The sequence below is a fragment of the Parus major genome, chromosome 2 (assembly GCF_001522545.3).
Source record: "Parus major isolate Abel chromosome 2, Parus_major1.1, whole genome shotgun sequence".
Lineage (NCBI taxonomy): Eukaryota > Metazoa > Chordata > Aves > Passeriformes > Paridae > Parus > Parus major.
The window spans coordinates 135015405-135037320 of record NC_031769.1 but is presented as its reverse complement, the minus strand read 5'-3'; the positions used below and the strand labels follow the sequence as shown (position 1 = coordinate 135037320).

The following is a 21916-nucleotide window of genomic DNA, read 5'->3' as shown; positions in this document are numbered from 1 at the left end:
CCTCTATTACTCTTGTTAGTAATATAGAAAGGAACAAGATGTGGTCTCTTCAGATTACAGAGAAAGCTCCTATCCTCTTTCTGACACTTTGTTTTCCCATTGCTGCTCATTTTTGACACTCTTGTCACTTGTCAGAAATTGGTCTGGTACACATATTGCTCAGATGCAGCAATCCAGAGAGGCCCTACTCGCAGATAAATGTGTACTCTTGTGTATTTCTGTGCAGAAGTACACTTAAAAATACAGCTCTGTATGTCACAGAGATGCACTTAGATATATATAGTTGTATGTCTGGATGAAAAGAAAATGTTATTCTATAAATAAAATGATGAAATAAAACTTTAAGGTGTAATGAAAGAAAACATTTTGTAAACTACTGTTATGATTTTACTTAGACTTTATTATTTTTCACACGGTTTAAATTCACCTTCTGAGTCATTTATGCGTTAGCTTTTTAAAGACTCATTTAGTCTTGGCTGCCCTTTTTCTTCTGCTTCTGCTTGCAAGTTTTCAGCTGCACTTTCTTAAGAGAAAAGGATAATTTTTTTTAAATACACAGTTTTAAAACTGTAGCCAAATTACTTTCCTAAATAATTAAAAAAACCCTCATATCTTGCCGAGTTCTTTGCCTTTCAACTTTGTCCTGAGAAGCACACATACTTTTCAAGGCTTTTTTGGTGCAAATACCAAAACTTCCACACATGTGGTTGTTGAAAGATTTTGAATTTCTTGGACAGGGAAAAAATATTATAGTACTTGTCTATAACTTTTAAATAATTTTTGGATTTTCTAAGTTTCCCACTTGTAGAGTAGTTTCCTTTTAATCTTCCTATATGCTTGAATCTTCTCTCTTACAACACTGGATAGGAACAAGGTACTGCATTCCATGACTGCATGCTAAAGTGTTCTTGTGCCAAGGAGGCAGAGACATGAGAAAAGATCTACACACAAAGCAAATAAAAATTAATAGTAATTTTTGTGCTTTCAGCATTCAAAAATATTTTCTGTATAGTTATATTATCGTGCATGTATTTTTTAAAAAGTTTGTTCCTGTTCTACAAGCATAATGAAGATAGATAATCTGTTGATGTTTTATTATAAATCAGTATCTTTTTAGGCTCAATTGAAATGAGAAGTGAGAAATGGCAGTGCCACTCTTGATTGTAATGAAGTGTTTATCATGAAGCCTAATTATGAGTATTTAAATGTGAGAGATGCTGATAGCAAACTACTGATTGGAGTACTAGTCACGTGTGTCTGCTGAGCATATACTGTGCAGCAGGAAATCCTGACACTGCACTGAGTTGATAAGGGTGTCTCTCAGAAGCCAAGATGTGTGTTATAAATATTCAGGCACCTTTATCTATTCAAATAAGGCCTGCTAAAAAAAGTGTATGTGGCATCTCCTGTGTTAAAACTTGTTTCACTCCTGTCTGCTTGTGAGTCCTCCATAAGATTAGATGTCACTTAGCAATGAAGACATCCAGGTTAATTTAACAGTACTGATCAATTAAGTAAAAAGGAATGTTGAAAGGGTCTTACATGAGCACAGGCCATTTCTTATTCATTTTGCTAAAAGCCCCTACAGTTTTGTCACACCAGAGGGAAAAAAGTATGTTAATATAGCAGATATGTTGAGCATCAAGAGAAAATAAATTGAAGGAAAAACTGATGTAAGCATGAGATTTATAAATTAACTATAAATTGACCAATTTTTGAGCCAAATGACCAAGCAAAAACATTGAAAATAATCCCCTCTTCAAATTTGTTTCAGTTCATCTCACTTAAAAATGATTCTCACATTTTCTTTCATGGGTGATTATTAATTTTTTTCATCTTCATATTTTTCTGCTGTTTGTGGTGGTACATATAGTCTAAGTGGTTTCAGAGAGGATTTCCTTCATGTCTTTGGAGATTCAACTTAGTTTCAACTTGACTTGAGTGGCCTGGTAGTTGCATTACATTTATAAGATCTGTGGCTTTTACACTTTCTGTCTCAAGTATGCTTTTGATATAGGTGCTAAGAAAGCTGAGCAAGACTAAATTATCTGTTTCCAAGATTTCTCCTATGTTGTATGTTATTGCCTAGTAGCTTTTCAGAAGCATGTCACTGTGAGATACTGTGGGAACTCCAAGAAACCCAAAATTTTCATTTTCCGGCTTCTAGGATTATCCTACTTCATTTCTGTAACTCCCCATTACTTTAGTTTTGTCCTCTTGCGTTATTTAGTGGGAGCAGAACATCATTAAAGGAAACACGTATTTTGTGGGTTTGTCTTCTTTTTTTTTGCCAAACTCCTTTAGATCTTTAGGCTCAGACCTATGGGACATAAATACTGAAATATCAAGTTCCTCAGTAGATTAGCTTTACTCACTCATTTCTTTGAATGGATTTCACAAAGCTGAATTAGATGTCTAAGTAAATCAGAGTGAGAATTAGGGCTATCTAAGGGTCCTTGTAAGATCCTGCTGTGAATTGTTGTTTTTTAATTCTGAAAAGGTTTTTCAGTAATCCATCAGATTCCATTATAAAGCAGTATGATTGATCTAAAGTCTGTCATAGCAAGGAAGAGATAAAGCACTGTCAAAATACCAAACAGGTGTTTGGAATTGCTGATACCATCTAAAACAAGCAAGGAGATATCTAGCAGCACTTTCACACTCAGTTTTTCCTTGCCAGGGAGAGCACACATGCTATATTTAAACAGACATTTTGTTTTCTAGTGCTTTCTAAAAAGGATTTTTAGTTGTGGGTTTTTTTCCAAATAACTTCTGTCACTAATTTGGACTGAGTCTCAGCTGGCAGAAAGCCACTGGAGTAAAGTAATTCTATCCCTGCTTATAGATGATTGTAAGATAGGAACTCAAGAGTAAGAGTCTTTGATGATACAAAGTACTTTGATGATATTTTTGGCAAATGCATCAACATACCCTCCATATAATTTAGTTAGTTATTTAAACAAGAAAAATAATATTTTTATAAAATAGCATATGCAAGTAATATTAATCTTTATTAACAAACTGTTTCTAGCTTTTGTTTCCTGCCATACAAACCAGCTCAAGGCGTTTAAATTTATTTCCTGCCACACAAAGCAGTACAAAGAGTTTAAATTTATTTCTCATCTTTCTAAAGAACTAACCTGAAATTTTATAATTTTAAGAATTATGTTGGATAATTAATATTATTGCATTGATATTGAAAAATAGATATTCAGAGAGAAACTATTATCAGGAAAGGTGCATAGTTTGAACATATGGGTTTATTGAATTTATTTTAACTGTCTCTAAAACTTGTGCCTCTGTGTGTTTCCACAATTCCAGATTTCAGACTGAACTTAATTATGATGTTTTGGAAGTTCATGATGGACCAAACCTATTATCTCCACTTTTGGGTTCTTACAACGGCACACAGGTCCCACAGTTTCTGTTTAGCAGTAGCAATTTCATGTATCTTCTCTTTACAACTGATAACAGTCGTTCTAACAATGGATTCAAAATTCACTATGAAAGTAAGTACTTCTGTGTTGTATTATTTGATTTCCCCTCACCCTCAATGCTTACCCCAGTCATGTACAGATGTCATCTTGGGTAAATTCCTGTTACTTTCTGATCTGAGAAATATTTAGTAGTGTTAAACTGCAAAAGGGATGACCACTAGTTTTACATATATTAAATGTCATTGATGTACTGCTCTGTGCTTTAAGAATCAAAAGATAAGAATGAAAAGAAAATGCCTTTCTTAGGGAGGCTACTTTTATGTCTTAATATTCTTATATTATATACAATGCATTTTTGTTGCTCTAAAACAACATGAGATCAGGAAGATTGTGAAAAAAAAAATTCTTTGAAAATGTAAGAAAATAACTAAATTAGTTATTAGTTAGAACTGAATTAGTTCTGATTGATGTACCTGCAGCTGTAACTGAAGGTAGGGGGAATGCAATTTACATAATGACCTGAAAATCAAGAATTGGAATTGGTTGATTATGGATTTTTATGGTTCTAAAAGCCTGCCTATAAGGTTTTTTTTCTGACATAGAAGTACTATTTTCTCCTTATTATAGTCATATAAACTATGCTGCACAAAGTATCTGTATGATTTCTTACCTTATGAATTATTAAAATTCCTATGTTGAAATACTATAATTCAATTTACATTCTGTCTTTCTAAATATAACTTCTGTTGTAATAATTCCTACTTACATGAGAAATAATATTTTTACTGTAATTACTATCTAATTTGCTTAAAAGTCATAGGCACATTGTTTGGACTTCTACTTGTTGGCACTGCCACCAAAAATTTTCCATGATGTTCTTAATTTTTATGATTATATTTTGCAATTTTCACTATTCCTGGCCACTATAAGTTACTAAAACTAATATGCATGGGGGTGATATTGCCAGATAAAATTTGGATTAATTTGAATTTTATTCAATGTTAAATTCGGGATTTTTGTGTATTTTGTTATTTTGTTTATTGAAAAAAAATACCAATATGCCAAAATTATTACCTTTTCTATCATTCACCCACAAACATCTATTCGTATCACCTTCTGCATTATTAACAAGTGATGACTTTTTAAAGTTTTCATCCATTCTGAAGTTTGAAGGAAGGCTGTCTGGACACATCAGGAAAGCTAGACTGATTGCCAACCAAGACACTAAATTCATAGAAAGACTGAATAATGTTAAATGGTAGAAATTGTACTTTGGGAAGTGAACAGCAAAAAGAGGAAATCTGAAACTGCTAAAAATAATAAACAGTTTCAATTAATAAAGTTGGAAAGGAAACTTGAAATATCCCTGTAAAAAAAAATCAGGAATTTTGTTATAAAATCCTATTTTTTGTGAAACTAACCCACACCCCACAGTTCTTCACACTGGTGGAGAATAAAAGCTAAATTTATACTATCAGAGAGCATGCAAAATATGTATTCTTACCACTAGTACACAAAATAAACAATTTTCCATATTTTCTTTTCTGTTTAATAGCCCCTATTTATACACAGAAGTCTTGTATTCATTTTATTTTTAATTCTTATTGGTTTCTGATCTTGTATTATCCAATACAATCCAATTCTGTTTTCCTTTTTGGGAATACAAATAATAAGGATCAGTGGTCTCCTATTCATCATTTCTTCTCCCTTCAAATATTGTACTGAAAGCAAAGATCTTTTATATGTTCTTAACTTTTATGCTAATTATCTCTCTCCACAATGAATTTCTTTGTGTCTCTTCACAATGAATTACTTTGTAAGGAAGGATTTTTTTTATGACTTTCTTTCTGTGTAGGAATAAAAGGAATAACACCCATAAAAAAATCTTGCACTTCTAACAGTTTACTAACTTCATAGAAGGCTGGAGTTTTTTCATGATTATATTACAATGAACTACTTTATATGAGCTTTGTATATGAACATCTCATTGAGAAATAATCTAAAAGGTTTAATTTTTTGGCACACATTGAAATTGCCTTTAAGTCAACCTCTCTACTCTTTTCTGCTAATCTTTATCTTCTCAATGTCTCATATCAAATAACACAAGGTATGAGTGTGATTTATGTAAATAATTGATCTATGTAACTATTTAAAATATAAATATCAAAAGAAACGTGAATAAATTCAGCTATGCTATCAAATTTTGATAAGGAAAAAATAAAGGTGAAAATCAGAATTTTGAGTTATCATCAAAGCTTTTTAATATCAGCATCAGGTACATCATCTGATCTTACTGAGACAGGATCAAACTAAATATCCTGTAAATTATGGGATATTTTTCTTATTTTTCTCTACAACAGTGGCAGGGTTCAAACTGTCATCCATAGTATCTTTTAATGGTATCATGGAGAAGAATAGTGGAAAGATAATTCACTGTAAATGTGTGATAATGAAGCTTTCACTTCACAACCATCACAACCAACTATTTAAATTAATTTTAAAAAAATATTTATTTATTTTTTTTAATTTTTTTATCTAGGTGTAACTGTTAATACTTACTCTTGCTTGGATCCTGGCATACCAGTACATGGACGTCGTTATGGACATGACTTCTCTATAGGTTCCACTGTCTCATTTAGTTGTGATCCAGGTTATAGGCTGAGTCATGAGGAGCCTTTACTATGTGAAAAAAATCACTGGTGGAGTCACCCACTCCCAACTTGTGATGGTAAGGATGAACAGATTTAATACAGAGTACCTTAAAATATACAAGTCAAAGTTTGATTATTAGTCAAAATGAGTTACATGCCAGAGCCTTTAAAACCTATACTTTTAGAAAAGATAAAGAATAGTTAAAGGAAATAAATGTCATATATCTCTGTGATGAGATATATGATCATAAAATATGAGAATGATTTATAGTTATTTAGTCCTGCAAATTAGTGAAGGTATGTTTATCTGAATTTATGTAACTGTGACCTAACTGACTGTAAAGTTTGTGTATATCTGGTTGTAAAACACTTATTACAGCTTAAAAATATTTGTGTTTGGATATCCATCTGTGTCCATAGAACACATAACACATTGAATTTTTTATTTGCACCTGACTCAAAAACTTTATTTATTCCTGTTTCATGATGATCACTCTGTTTGTAGTTTGTTAACAGAGCTTGACACCCTTCAATCACTGTGGAAATTTATTAGGACCACATTATATGTGGTCATTATTAAACAAGACAGAAGTGGGATAGAGTAACAGGTCTCCACCATATCATTAAATCTAAAAAATTATCTAACATTTTCAGTGATCTCTTGTATTCTGAATTGTTCATTTTAATGCTTTCCCAGTTGGGGTCATATCAATTATATGTTGTATTAAGAAAATAGATTGAAATGTTTATTCAATTACATTATTTGAGATGTTTACTTCTTAGAACAGTTTCCCTCCTTGGAGCATGGTACATGTTTTTGATGTTAAAAATGTTTTCAGGATTATAACCATTTAATTCTAGGGTAGTATTTAACCAGAGAAAGTCTCCTGAACTTTTGTGAGCTACAGAATGTACATGATACTGTATTTTTCTAATACAGTTCTTAGTGAGGACACTAAGTTTGAAAGAAATTTTGAATGAAGACTGATGAAGAAGCTGACTGAATCATGCGATTTGTTGTATGAAAGACTATTCATTGCCATTGTATTACTTTCTTTAGAAAATGGTAGGCTCTCCTTGGACTTCAGATTGTTTACTTAGAAAATGATTTGTTTTTTTTTATATTTCAGGAGGTTGAAGGTATCAGTGTATGATAATACTCAAAATCTGTGATGGTAGAAAGGGATGTCTATAATCACTTTGCTGAAAATGCCCCTCTGTAGTTCTGCAAGCCCATTTTGTAAAATATTCTTCATCTCAGGTTCTTGCAGTGAAGAATTGCAGGGCTCCCACAGTTTGTAGCCATAGGGGAATACATTTTGTTGAACAGATGACAAAACTAAGATGTGTTTTCTAATGGTGATAGGCACTAGATGGTTAATGTGTAAAACGTACAGTATAAGCACACTCCCTATGAATACTGTGCTCTTTTGTGAAATAAACTTATATATTGTGATCAATTTCTTCCTAAAGATGCTGAACTAGCATGCAATTCATTAGGTATATGAAGTTTCTTTTTCTCCAGAGCTCATTGCTAACTGGCAAAGGTCCATTCAATAAATATGTTGTAAAGGTAGGATTGAGTACATTTATTCTGCTAAACTTAATCAGTTTATGGTTGATGCAATTTTAATTTCATTGGTGAAGTTCTTCTCTGGTGGAATGTTTTTAAAACAATCAAGAGTCCTTGCACCCCAGGCAAAGGCATTTGCTAAATGGGCTGTTGCTTGCATAAACTATAAGTATGGATTTGTATTAATCATACCACTAATAAACACATCAGTCACTATTACTGTGCATTCAGAACGTGAATCTGATGGTTTCTGAGGAGACGAGTTCTCTTTTGATTGTTCTTTTTGATAATTGCATCTCCTTTTTTATAATTACATCGTGTAGTGATGTGGAGACAGACCATGGTAATTGTGCAGCTAGGTCAGGGCAACGCATGAGTGGGTGTGGCTTGGAGAAGTGACTACAAAAGGAAAAATTTTAGACTTCTTAAAGCAAGTTCCTCCTCAGTAGAACATGGTGTTGACTGTAATTCTGTTCTCTGAAGGACTGTAAACTAAATTTTTCATGATGTGTTTGACATTGCACAGATAAACATCACATAAAAAGAGTAAAATAGAGGATTATGAACTTCCTGAGAAAACACTGCTTGCATCTATCCCACTCCCATCTACTAACTGCATATTATTCACTTTTTACCTATGTATCTGGAAAGCCTGAATTTAGCAGTAATCACCACCCAGTGCTTAACTAAAAAGACCAAATTATATCTTATAATGTCCTTCCTATATGAATACTATAAGAGAATTTTGCTTTTAAGCTTTGAATATATGTGAGGAACTCTTTTCTACCCAGTATATGAATTATTGTAGTAATTGCATCAAAAATTACAGGAAAATGAATGTAAAAGTTAGATATCTACTTAAGTGTGTAAAGTGCTTTTTATTCCCTTCATCATAACATGAAATTGAATGCTAATAGATAATTCTTATTCATTATTTGAATTAAAAATAAATATTGCCATTCTCCTTGATCTTCATTTACTTAAGAAAATTAATAAATAGAATGAAAATAATTCAAGCAAGATAAAAACCCTTTAATGTTTATATTGGAAACCACTAGATGTCCAAATGAATTAGCAAATATGACATTGACTGCAAATATGCAGTACATGAGGAAGGTATTCAGGGAATAATACAGAAGTGTTATGTTCTTTCTGTTGACATCTCTAAAATAAAAATAATAATTCCATTAAAACACAGCTGTTAAAAAACCTGCTTCAAATACTCAGTGTAGTAGAGGGCAGAATTGGAAATGGAGAGCATGTCTGGTCTATTTTAGATTTAAATGAGAAGGTCAAAATGCAAGTTTATATTGTGAGTAATCTAGGCTACACTAGTTTATATTAAATTAATCTCTTGTGTAATATAACTCAAATCCAAGGTTTCTTACTTGAAGCTGAGTATGTTAATTTGATATCCATATCCTTATTTATTTACCCCTACTGAACTACATCCCATTTTAAGATACATTACGTTTTCTATAATTAGGGAAGAAAAATGCTGAAGTTTCTTGGTCTATGAAGCACAGTACATAAGATTCAAACTCTAATTCACTGTTTCAATAATTTTAAAATCTATTTTATACGCCACTTTTATTACCCAATTGCACAATAAATGAAAATCATCTCAGAATTACATTTTTAGTTGGAAGTTAGAGTCAATTAAACAAATGAATGTAATGAGGCCTCTGTGTGTTTGTGCACATATATATTTGTATTTAGACTTATATATACACAAACATATTTCCATATAAATAGATTTTTCTTTTTTTTTTTTCCTCAGCAGTTCTTTTTAAACTAGCATATGTTATTAGTCTTTGATGATGCTTGAAATCTAAAGCTAATTGTTATTACCAATCAATTATAATTGTGTGTTTTCTCCTCCCATTACCCCTGAAAACTAAGTAGTTTTCAATTATGTATACTTACAACAAACTGGACTTACGGAAAAAAGTTGGAGATTTTTTCCTAAAGCTTTTATTTTTCTTAAGAATATTTTATCTTTCCTGAGAAAATTGAGATCCATCATTTTATGTTAGTGTCTGAGTTGTGGTTGGTGATCTATGGCTAGTCTCTTGAAATTTCTTTACATAAGAAAGTCATAAATGATACCATTTGAAGATGTGAAAAATGCTAATTCCACAGATACTACCATCTCCAATCCAACTACTTGGGGTTTTTTTAAAGTGAATAACTAGTCAACACTCTATGTTGAAATGTTATCTCTAACTCTATGTTGAGGTGTTATCTTCATTAGGGGGCCTCTTAGAGCCCCATTAAGGGTGAGGTGATCTTCTCTGTAGCTTTTGTAATAGTGTTAAAAGTCCTTCATAAAAATGTTTAAGTCATAAAATATAATATTTCTGTCTCTGTCAGGGACCCCCTTCCTCTCATATCCAGATTTCTTGACATTTCATCTCACTACACTCTGCATAACTCTGAGACAGACTCGTGTCACATCAAAACAAACTAGTTTTAAATAGATAGTAAATTGTATTTGTAGACCTCAGATGACAGCAAACATAATTCATGGTCGTTGAGTTTTCCTGCATGGTATAAAAAGCAAAATTTAAGAGGGTTTTCTGTGAATAAATGTTAAGCGGTCTATACAGAATGACCCTGTGCAGGAAGAGAATATACAAACTGATTTCTACAGTAAAATATAAACATGTTAAAACCAGAACAGAGGGCATGTGAGAATAAAATAGAAAAAACAAACAAACAAATATGAATAAAACATGTCATAATCTAATGTGAAGTGTGCTAGAAATATGTTTCTGTAGCATGGCTGCTGTGACAAGACAGCTAATTACTTGCAGTTGTTAATGCAGAGGTTGTGGAGATGGAAAACATATCTTATTGAAGTAGATTAAAAAAAACATGTCTCATTACTGATCCAAAATCATAGATTCTTACAGGGCTTGCCAGCCTTCCCATGTGAGACCCCAAGAGGAAACAGAACATAATGACAGTTTAGGAGAAGATCAAATGGGTAAAAATAGACTATGAATAAATTTAGCCTGGAAATTATAAGGCTACTTCTAGTATTGCAAGATTGATTTCCTATAACAGTTTTATAGTAGCATGAAATATGGTCTGAAGTGGAACTTTGCTATGAATGACAGAAGTCAAATATTTTTATTACAATTATTCATGTATTTTATGGATGAAGCATTGCCTGCATGTCTCCCACTGAGAAATGAGTAGCCTGACCAAAAGTTCTGAAATTGTTTGGGCCAAAAATTATTTTCAAAATACATAATGGACCATTTTCTAAGTTAGGCTAGCTTGCTGCCACTTTTTTTGTGATTCATCATGTTACTGAACAAAATGAATGCAGCTGCAACAAAAGAAAGCGTAAGTAATCAACCCAATAGTCTAAGAATTTATTTCAGTTGAACATGTGAACCAAAGTCCATTATGAAATTAGAATCTTCATTCCAAAACTTACTTTTTAAATTGTTACATCATTTCTGATCACTACAGTGTATACTTCCAGGCACCTATATATACAGTCACTTTTATATTTTATTCTCATTAGTTTTTGTTCTTCTATTCTTGTTGTTGTTTTGTATTTTGTTGTTTTTTTTTTTTTTAATTTTCTTTTTATTTTAATTCTCACTATTTGGAAGACAGTAATGCAGGCATGTCTTGATTCAACTACTCTGATTGCATTAAAAAAATAAATTTTTAATTGGTGTGTTAAAATAGTGTTCCATTTTCCACATTGAAATCAAAAGTAGTGCTGTAGTTATTTCCTTAAGTACTCATTCTACTTTTACTCTTTCCTAGCTTCCATCTCTGTATAATCAGATAAAGTGAAAGGCAGAATTTGGTAATGTGTATGTTTATCCTTTGCTGTTCTTATTTTTATGCGCTCCCGTTTTCCTTTGCACTCTGAAAAACAATCAGATCCTAGTAGTGATATTACATGCTTGGGCTGTTAGCCATCTTATCAGGGCCAGTTGCACATCTACTATTTCAGATTTGTCAGCTTGGCTTTATTTTCCAAAAGGCTGCTCCCTTGATGCCTTTTTCTGCCATCTGCTAGCCTTCACAGAGTTACACTGAAGGCCTGATGGCATGCCATAGATGTTTTGTCACTATTTGCATTCCTGAAAGGTTTTCCAAACACCCTATGTAAAATGTATTATTTGTTTGGTCTATATCCAATGATTATAAAAACTGACTGTATTTTTTTATTTAATGGATGAAGTAGATAGTTACCATCAGGAGCTCCAACAGCATGCTGTCACAGCCCTGGCTGTATTTTGCTAATGTCTAAATATAGCAGGATCAGATGATAAGGTGGCAGTATTTGCCTTTACTGTCTCTTCATCAGCGAAGTGAGGAGGAAAATTAATATGGAAGGAGGTTATTTGCCTGTGGCAACAATGAAGAGATTGGGCAAATGTGGTCCTAGAATGTCTTATTTCAGCCTGTGGTACTGGATTTGCAAATTTCCATTTTACAACTAGGCCAACAAAGGCTAGAAAGTTGGCAGGAGAAATAGCACATACAAAGCAATCATGAGGTTATCCAGACAAGTAGGCATGTGTAAAACAGAAATGTAGTTAGTTAGAATGATAAAACAAATTTTAGCTAGGCAAGATAGGGCAGTCTTCATCCTAGAATGAAATTCCATCTCTAATTCATAAAAAAGTGTTTTTAAATGTATACTTAGTGCCCTGAATGCAGTGATGGTATGCAGTGCCATAACCTCATTATGAAAAATAATTGATCTTTGTGAAAACTTTCCACAGTGCTACTGAAATGTCTGGAAAATGCATATATTTCATTGACACAAGTGTCTGCTTAGGTACAGGGTGAGAATGAAGGTACATTCTGGATATTCTCTTGATTCCCTATCTGCTGTGTCCTCAAATCACTTATGAATTTACAGCTACAAACAGAAAATTATGACATGTCCTTATATTCATTCTCAAATATATAACATTAATAGCAAAGGCATAATGGGTATAACTTCCACCATTTACTTCATCAATGTATAGCAGAAATTTCCATAAGCAGCATAAATATCAAAACATAGCAGAAGAAACAGCATGGTGCAGCAAATTACTCACAGCACCTTTCTCCTGTAGTGTGTAGATGTTTGAGCACATACTGAAAGGCCAAACTTCTCCCCCCTTTACGAGTCACACTGTTGAGCACTGTGTTAGGAGTTGCTCCTGATGTTACAGGAGGGGTAGGAGCAGGTTAAACCAGCCAGTGCAGGTGGGGCCACATCTCCTAGAATGAAGCGTTGCTCCTTCAGCCTTTGATAGGTTCCTTCCCTCACCCTCATTGCTGTGGCAGCAGGGTGGGAAGCACTGACATGAGCAAGGAATAGGACTGCTTATAGAACATGAGCAAGGAATAGGACTGCTTATAGAACAAGAAAAGGGTTCAATATTTGTATCAGCTGGACTTTGAGACAAGTAGCTGCCATTTACATCTCTCCAAAAGTGTCTTAGAAGACCTTTAACATCTCCTAAAGATAAAAGGAGAATTTGTGTCAGTTACTTTGGAAGGACTGCTCTTATGAAGAGCTGCAATCAACTTTACTAAGACAGTCTACATTATTTGACCTGAAACTGGTGACAGTAGTTCACTGTTTTTATTCTAAAATATTTCCGCAAAATAATTTTGGTAATGCATGTATTTAGCCTAAGGAAAGTGAAAGGAATATATGCTTTTAACCTTGAGGGTAAAACAATAGAACTATTCATTTGTTTTATAATGTATGCTCTTCTGAGATAGTCTATATTCAGAGAACTATGATGTAATAACTTGGTACTGAATTTTAGTAACTGTTATTGATATATGATAATTCTAAAATGCAAGTCTTTTCCTTACTAAAAATTATTTGATTGATGTTGTATTTCAAAAACCCTGAAATAGAAAATCATTGAGCTCTATATATTTGCAAGTGTTGAAATGACTAAATTTTTGTATTTTGCATTAATTCCAGATGTAATTTAGTTTTGTATTGCTCAATTACTGATTACTTTTATAAAGTTGCTAATGAACCTATAGAAATGTTTATTTTTATACTGGAACTTGTCATTAGCACCAACATCATAAACACATAACCAATAACTCTAATTCTATTCACAAAACCATGTTAACCTTCCCTGCACAAATATTTTAAGTAAATAATTCTTCAATTGCCAAGATCCACCATTTTAATTCTCCAACCTTAGCTTCTGCTTAAGTGATATTGTTTGGCTCTGCATCATCTGCCTTCATCTCTCTGCTGAACTTGATGACTTTCACAGAGTCTCCAGAAAACCTGAAAAAAACAGCTAATGAAATTAGATTTTGATTTTCTTATGCATATTGAACACAAATTAATTAATCATACATTGCATTTCTTTTTCTATTGTAGAAAAATAGCCTGTAGTCATATCTGAAATTGCTAAGTCATTTAAGTAACTACTTTTAAGTAATTTTAGAGGCAGAATTTTTAGGTTTGTTTTCTTACATTTTCTTACATTTTCTCTTATCTGTACATTTTCTATTCTTTATATTATTGTTATTGTTATAATTTTCTTTGTTTCTAGCTTTATGTGGTGGAGATGTTAGAGGACCTAGTGGAACAATTTTATCCCCAGGTTATCCTGACCTATATCCAAATTCACTGAATTGCACATGGACTGTGGATGTTACCCATGGAAAAGGTAAATAAATCTTTTTCTCTTTTTCCACTTTTTTGTTTTTCTTTTTAATATATAAGTCCAGTATTCTCTGTTCTAGTAGACCTAGGCTAGCACCAAAGCACTTGGATTGGCATTGCTGATTTTTGGGGTTGTTTAATTTTCTTGTAGTATCTCCTAGAATTCCAGAAGTGCACTAGACCCTTATACTTCCCACAGAATGAAAAATCAGTGAGAAAGAATTATATGACTGATCACAGAAGCTGAAGTACAGAAGGCTTTTAAGGAAGAGGTGGTTATTTCTTGGAGGTAGACTTAAGAAAAAAGATGTAATACTGATTTTAACTCTTCTCTGAGAGGTTAAATAATGCTTAGGATACAAATGGAAGCTGGTATTTCCAGGTAGCAAAGTTTCCTGGAAATAATGTGTTCTAGTTGCTTTCAAATGAAAGGTTTTTGGGACTAGATGAGATTGATCTAAACCTACTTATAGGTTTTTGTTGGTATTCTGTATTAAATGTGGGAGTGACTGCATAGTACTCTTGTGCTATGGGTGGAAGGAGCTAGAGAGGTATAAGATTTAATGTTAAGGGAAGGAGACAGAGATAAATGTCATAAGAGAAATTGAATACAAGAGAGTTAGCTGGTAAGAACACAAAAAGGAGAATTACATTGTAACACAGGAAAGAATACAGAAAGAGGAATGAAAGGGAGAAGAAGGAAGACAAGTTCAATTCTGAATTTCATCAATGTTCTCTCTGAGGGCATGAAAAATGTGACAAAGTATGCTGATGATGTATTCTTCTAAGAAAGAGTTATTGATAACATAAAAATAAGACTTAAGATACAGAGAATTGTGCTGATGTGTGATCCCCTTATTCAATTTTGTACAAATAGTGTGATAGTTTCTCATCTAGATGTCAAATCACTCTGACTAGTTGTCCCATTTAAAACTCCTTAAAGCATTAAAGTGGCAAAGTGTATCTCTCAAAATTATTGCTCCAGCTGTTCCATAGTCTCTCTTATTACCAAGTGATGCCTTCGTGTCAATGTAATTTGATTCTAAATATCCACAGTGAAAAAGCCTCCTGAATTTACTGATGCTACATCTCATACTACATTTGCCTTTGTTACCTCTAGGTATGATGCATGGCTTTTAGGGTTGTGGGAATATAAGGGACTGTGTATCTTTTGTTCTTGATAAGCAAGAAAGACTAATAGAAAGTGTAAAGAAACTGTTAGACCTATAGTCATTTATCTTGCACTCTGTGTGAGAAGTCATTGGATAACAGCACAAGCTTTATAATCTGAGAATTGAAGGCAAGTACTGGAGATGGATAATAGTTTATCTTCTTGGAGTAATACATGACAGAATTCTACATGTATTTCATGTAATACATGCAAATTCTACAGAAAATACGAGGTCAGATTAGGCTACATTTTTCAGGATTCTTGAAAGACATTTTATTAACACTTTCATTTCTCTTAAATTAAAAATGGGATTATGAAGAAAGGTACTTGGGAAGTTTTGGTTGGTTTCTGTTTTTTTGGGTTTTTTTATAAATTTTTAGAAAATTATGTAGTTTTTTCTGATTTATCTTTTTTCTTAAAACCTCAGCTAGAGAAGTACTTAAAAGTTGGGGCAAATAAAAGCTGAAATTTTCAATTTATTGTATTTAAAACAATTATTTATAATGTTTTATGTAAGGCCATTGAGAAAACAAATTTGCAGAAATAAAATATACAAGGGAAGACAATAGTAAAAATATGGATATTTATAAGCACATATATACTCATGCATGTATGCACACATATTTATAGATTCACATTCTTGTTTGATTCAATGTCATGCAATGTTAAAGTCTTGGAGCATAGTCGCTGGAAAGCTGCTCAGTGGAAAAAGACCTGAGGGTGCTGGTTGACAGCTGTTGAACATGATCCAGTAGTGAGCCCAGGTGGCCAAGAAGGTTAATGGCATCCTGGCCTGGATCAGAGTTGGTGTGGCCAGCAGGACCTGGGCAGTGATTGTGTCTCTGTACTCAGCACTGGTGGTCCTGTGTCCAGTTCTGGGCCCCTCAGCACAAGAAAGACATTGAGGTGCTGGGACATGTCCAAACACTGGACATGAGGAGAAAATTTCTTTGTGGAAGGAGCTATCAGTCATTGAAACATTCTGCCCAGGGAAGTATCATCTATGGAGCTATTTAAAAAACATGTTGATAAGGCACTTAAGGACATGGTTTAGTGGTAGACTTGGCAGTACTGGATTAGTGGTCTTAGAGGTCTTTTCCAATCTAAATGACCTATGATTGTCTAAGTTTTATATTATTGTATGGAAATGTTATTAAGTATGAGCGCAATGTCACAATATGACTTGGTTCACAACTTGACATTTTGATTCATGCTGCTTAAAGAGCTGCTGGAAAAAATTGTAGAGTGGGTATTTGCTCTGAGTAGGAAATAGTGTGTGAAATCCTCATACTTTGTACTTGTTGGCAAAAGGCTATTAATTCTTTAAGCTCTTCCTGTTGTACTGCATGAGGAAGATAGCTGTCCTTTTATGATAATAAGTCACAGGCTTACTTAATTTAAATTTCTGACAGTTAAGTTCTATGTCACAGTGAGCTAGTCAATTAGGACACTTCTGTATTTAATGGAAAAATGCATGTATCTTCAGGATATGAGTCATTTCACCCTGAAAGGGTATCTAAAGCAGATAGAATGAACTATCCTCTGAAGGCACCTGTTTATCTCTATCATGTAATGTCCAGCGGGTTAATACAGTCCCTAGATGAATTGTCTGTGGGGAGACTGAGTGACTAAGGTTTATGTAGTTATCATTTAGAAAAATTAATCCCATACACTTAAATGGGTTATTTTAATGAGAGGGAAAAATAAACTTTGTTCTGGATATCTCATTTTCTGCTCTATTTCATGGCTAGTATAATTTAAACATCAGAAACTCAAGGAGTATCTTCTACTGGCCAGTAATTAGTGAGATGATTTTTACTTTAGACTATTTTGGGTTTTTTTCCTACGAAGTTCTGTAATTTTGTGTCAGACTGCCAAGAAAAAGTAAACAACTTGTAGCTCCAGAATTCTGAGCAGTACTTTCATATACACACATGTTTATGTTAAAACTTCACACTACTATTACATAATAACAGGTAATTAAATGCAGAGATTTAGTTATGATGTATATTTTATGTCATATGATATATGTTATACGTTGAATTGCTAGGAAAACCAGTTTCTGTGTTTGTATATACTGTTTTAAAGAACAATATTGTAATATATGTTTTTAATTTTACTCTTCTAGTGTATCTAATGTTTTAGAATTAATTTTCCATTTGTATTCTTGTGGACCAGCATTATAATTCTTGAGTATCCTTTACAACTTGCTGTAACTTTCTTTCATCTTTAAAAAAAATTATTAACTAGAGAATTGAACATTTATTTTAAATATAGTTAGTATGTCTGTTAATTACTATTATGAAGAGAAAAGGAAACACCTGTTGACAATAATTATTGCATTTCATCTGTGATTAGAATGCAATTTAAATACACGATGAAATGAAATTTATGGAGTGATACAACAGTGGTATGTTTTAAAAGATCTATTATGAGATAGTTAATTAACCCATCCCCCAATAGTCTGGACTGTAATATGGAGAATCAACATTTTACAGTGTTATATCTTCCTATCTTCATTTCAGATTTTTAAAAACTCTCCTTATAAAGAAAGGTGCATGTGAGGCAGAATGAGAAGGAATCTACCTGAACATATCTTTTACAATTCTTCCCCAGAGAAGACACAATCTGTCACACAGCATATATTAATGTGATTAGAATATTTTCTGAAGAAAACCAAATTGTACAGCTACTGCTGTAATATACCTTGGGGTTTTGCTGAGAAATGTCATGGCAATCTGGAAAATTGATTGAAACATTCCCTTGAGTTAAGCCTTGACTCTGATGTTTGAACAATACTCAGTGAAGCTCAACTGTGATTCACAGGAATTTCATTATTTTGGGTTACTACCATAAAATTTTCTTTGGCATTTCTGATTTTGTTGTTTCAGTACACATGCATGCATAAAAAGGGCCAAAATTAATTTGGAGTTCAGTAAATGCAACTAATATGAGCTGAATTTTGGTCTTCTTTTGTATATATATTACATGGGTTTTTTAAAGAGCTCTTTTCATGTGAAATCAACACTACATCCTGTATGAACAAAGTTAAAAAAAAAAACCCAGACATTTGAGGATTTATTAATTCCAAACTAAATTTATATACATTAATTCAAAAGATATGCAGCCCAATCTCAATTACAGAATTCTTTGTGTTATTTTTGCCAATTTATGTTCACACAAGCTAGGAGAATAAAAAGGATGATCAAAATAGATGAATTCCTTTGCTTATGTAATTAGTAAATTAAGAATTTTTAAAAGCCAGAATAAATCTTTTGGATTTTTTTTTTACCATAAGTATAAAATAAAATCAAATCTCATCCAGTAATTTCTGTATCAGTGTTACTAAGTAATATGTTTTTCTGGATCCAGAGGGAGTATGTGATGTGTGTGGAGTTTTAAGAAGGGAAGGAGGTATCTGCTTGAAAAAGCTGAATGATTCTCCAGTCTCTTTAAAGGGAAGTAAAAGATAGAGGTCTCCAAGATCCAAGACCTCTGATTGCTCTCATCTGTATGTCCAGTTGTTGGCAAGACTAAGCATGTGTTCCAAAGATGCCACTGTACATGGCTGGTCACACAGATTAACAAGGATAGAGGCAAGTGTCTTATTGGCCCACATAGAAACACCAGCAGCAGTGGAACAGACATGAACACCACAGGCAAGCAAATCCTATTTCTCCATCCAGACTGAGGGGAAAAGGAGTCTGTTAGAAGTGACACTCGCACATGCACATGCGTGTGCTCCCCCAACCTTCCATATTCTGACCCAGGAGCTGGACTCCAGATTCTACTCAAACTAGGTTCTGCCTGGTTTGTGACCAATGGCCCTTTTTCCAGTTGTCCCATGATGTCATGCTGCTCCCCAGACAGTCCATACCAGTGTTCACTAGTGGTCATCCATGTGCTTACTCTTTGGACAGAAGACACATTTGAATGCTAGTCAGGAGTAGAGTTTTAAAATAATAGAGAACAGGTTGCACTTGTTAGGTGCAGGGATTAGAGAGCCTTAGCCATCTCTCTTTTCCCACCCTTTTTTCACTCATATCTTCTATTTCGCTCACATTTTATAAATTCTCTCAAGTACTCTATGGTAAATTTATAATTTTCATGAGGCCCACGATAAAATTCTTTCCCCCATTATCATCAATTACTAAGATTTAACTGCTTTAAGATTACAGTAATACATCTAATTTACCATCAGACAGAAACATAAGAATTCTGGTCATTGTTAGTACCTCCAGTTAATCCTGCTCATTAAAGTTTATGCATGTATGTGTACACCATTCATTACTTCTCTCATCTCCTGTCTTTGCTTCTTGTACTGAAGCAACCTTTACCAGGTTTGTAAACCTAGTGTCCTTGCATTCCAGATACCCATACAAGCTGTATTTCTTAGGTGTGATTGTGTTGCATTCATATAAATGTTTAATGCTATTCAGACAACCTCAGGAATATTATGAAAAAAAAGAACCAACAAAAAATAAACCAAACCAAAATCAAACAAACAAAAAACCAACAAAAAACCCCAAAACAAAACCCAGTAACAGGTAATTGTACTGAGAGCTTCTAAAGATGCATTTGAGTTCTAGAAAATGTAACTTACAACACCTAAAGGGGTACAATATTTTTGTATTTAGACAGCTGAGTCTAGCAGAGTATATCTAGATTGGATTTTATTGCCATGTTTGGGAAATCTGGGGCTGGTGGTGGCATGGTGGCAGGAGTAGGGCGAGTGGTGCAGTGTTGAGCCTGTAGGAACTATTTCTTTCCTTTCTGATTAAGTTATGTTTACTATTCAAAATCTGTTGGCCATGGAAGTACCCGAAGTTCATTAATCTTCATCTGCTATGTTAATCTGCAATCATATGAATGGATCATCCTAAGTATTACATCATCAGATATATTTGTAGAGAATGAATTATTGGTTTATAATTTACATGATTAAACTGAAAATGGTATTACACTAGAACTATCCATAATCACTTAAGATAGCTAATGGATTCTTCTCTTTATTTTTCTTGGCTTTTCTGTACATTCTACCAAAAGATCACACTCTAACCCTTAGTTAAAAATGCAGAAGTGATTTAATTGTCTTGATCTTTAAGTGTTTTTATTGCTATTGTGTTCTAGGAGATATCTTCCTTTCTAGATGTGTGATTTATATATGATGACTGGCAAAAACATTATACTATTGATATGTGACACATCTTATTAAGACACTTCCCATTTTTGGGGGGGAATTGGTGCTGCTACTGTATGTACCATTAAAATTTAATATCACATATTTTATAATCCTTCCTTTCACTGGTTCTATTCAAGGATACTGGTGATTGTAAGAAATAAGGTTTATTTTTTTCATTCTGCCACTAACTGTTAGGAGTTTTGAATATACATAGCGCATCACTGGATTTTACACAAAAATGGAAACATATATCTTTAAATTCTATAAATCAGATGTCGAAATTTTGAAGCTAAAGGCAAAGTTAAAGATGGTGTCAAAATAAAACCTGCTGCAAACACATTTTAATTCCAAAACCAGGACAGATACCAATTTTTAGAAAAAATGGATTATCTTCATATTCCAAATGATGAGTCATAATGCAATGCATGAATTTTAACCTTGGCTTACTTACATGGATGTTAATAGGTCGATATGTAAATCTAATTCTACTTTTTCTAATAGGTGTGCAATTCACCTTCTACACATTTCATTTGGAGGATCATCATGACTACTTGCTGATAACAGAGAATGGCAGTTTCACACAGCCATTGGCACGTCTGACTGGCTCAGAGCTTCCTTCACCGATCAATGCTGGTCTCTATGGAAATTTCAGAGCTCAGTTGCGGTTTATTTCAGATTTTTCAATATCATATGAAGGATTTAATATTTCTTTCTCTGGTAAGTAAATTCCTGTATTATCTGGCTTCTGAAAAAGTTGCTATTTTGGGATTTTTTTCTGTATGATATATAAAGAAAAAAAGAATTTAAATTATTTTAATGAATATATAGACTGAAAAAATTATATAATTTTTTACCTAAGCAAAATAATTTTAAATCAAGTGAACCTCTATGCCTCTATAGGGGCAAAGGACATATTTGTGCTACATGATCAATAAATGGCAGTAAACTGTAAGACACATTATCAAGTGAGGGGAGGAAACATAACTAGTCTAATTTCAGTTACTGAAATTTCAGATGAGCTGAAGTGTCAACTATTTAGGTTTTGTTGTACCATTTTTAAAGGATATATTATTTACTGGAGTTAATTATGCTCTTACAAGAATGATAAAACAAGTTATGTCATACATCTTCAAAAGATAGTGAATGTTTTAATTTGCCTCACTTTTCAACATAATCAAATTATCAATTTAACAGTTGCACAAAAAATTGGTTTAAAATCTGATGCCTGT

The 21916-nt window shown here is 33.1% G+C and overlaps 1 protein-coding gene across 3 annotated transcripts in view; it reads left to right on the top strand.

Moving 5' to 3' along the window:
* Positions 1–21916, top strand: part of CSMD3 (CUB and Sushi multiple domains 3) — a 569626-nt gene that overhangs the window by 334007 nt on the left and 213703 nt on the right. For all 3 annotated transcript variants that reach the window (XM_015619103.1, XM_015619106.1, XM_015619105.1), the window contains 4 exons: positions 3322–3509; positions 5977–6165; positions 14222–14338; positions 21189–21404. In XM_015619103.1, coding sequence (XP_015474589.1) covers positions 3322–3509; positions 5977–6165; positions 14222–14338; positions 21189–21404 — 710 coding nt within the window. The remainder of the gene's footprint in view (positions 1–3321; positions 3510–5976; positions 6166–14221; positions 14339–21188; positions 21405–21916) is intronic.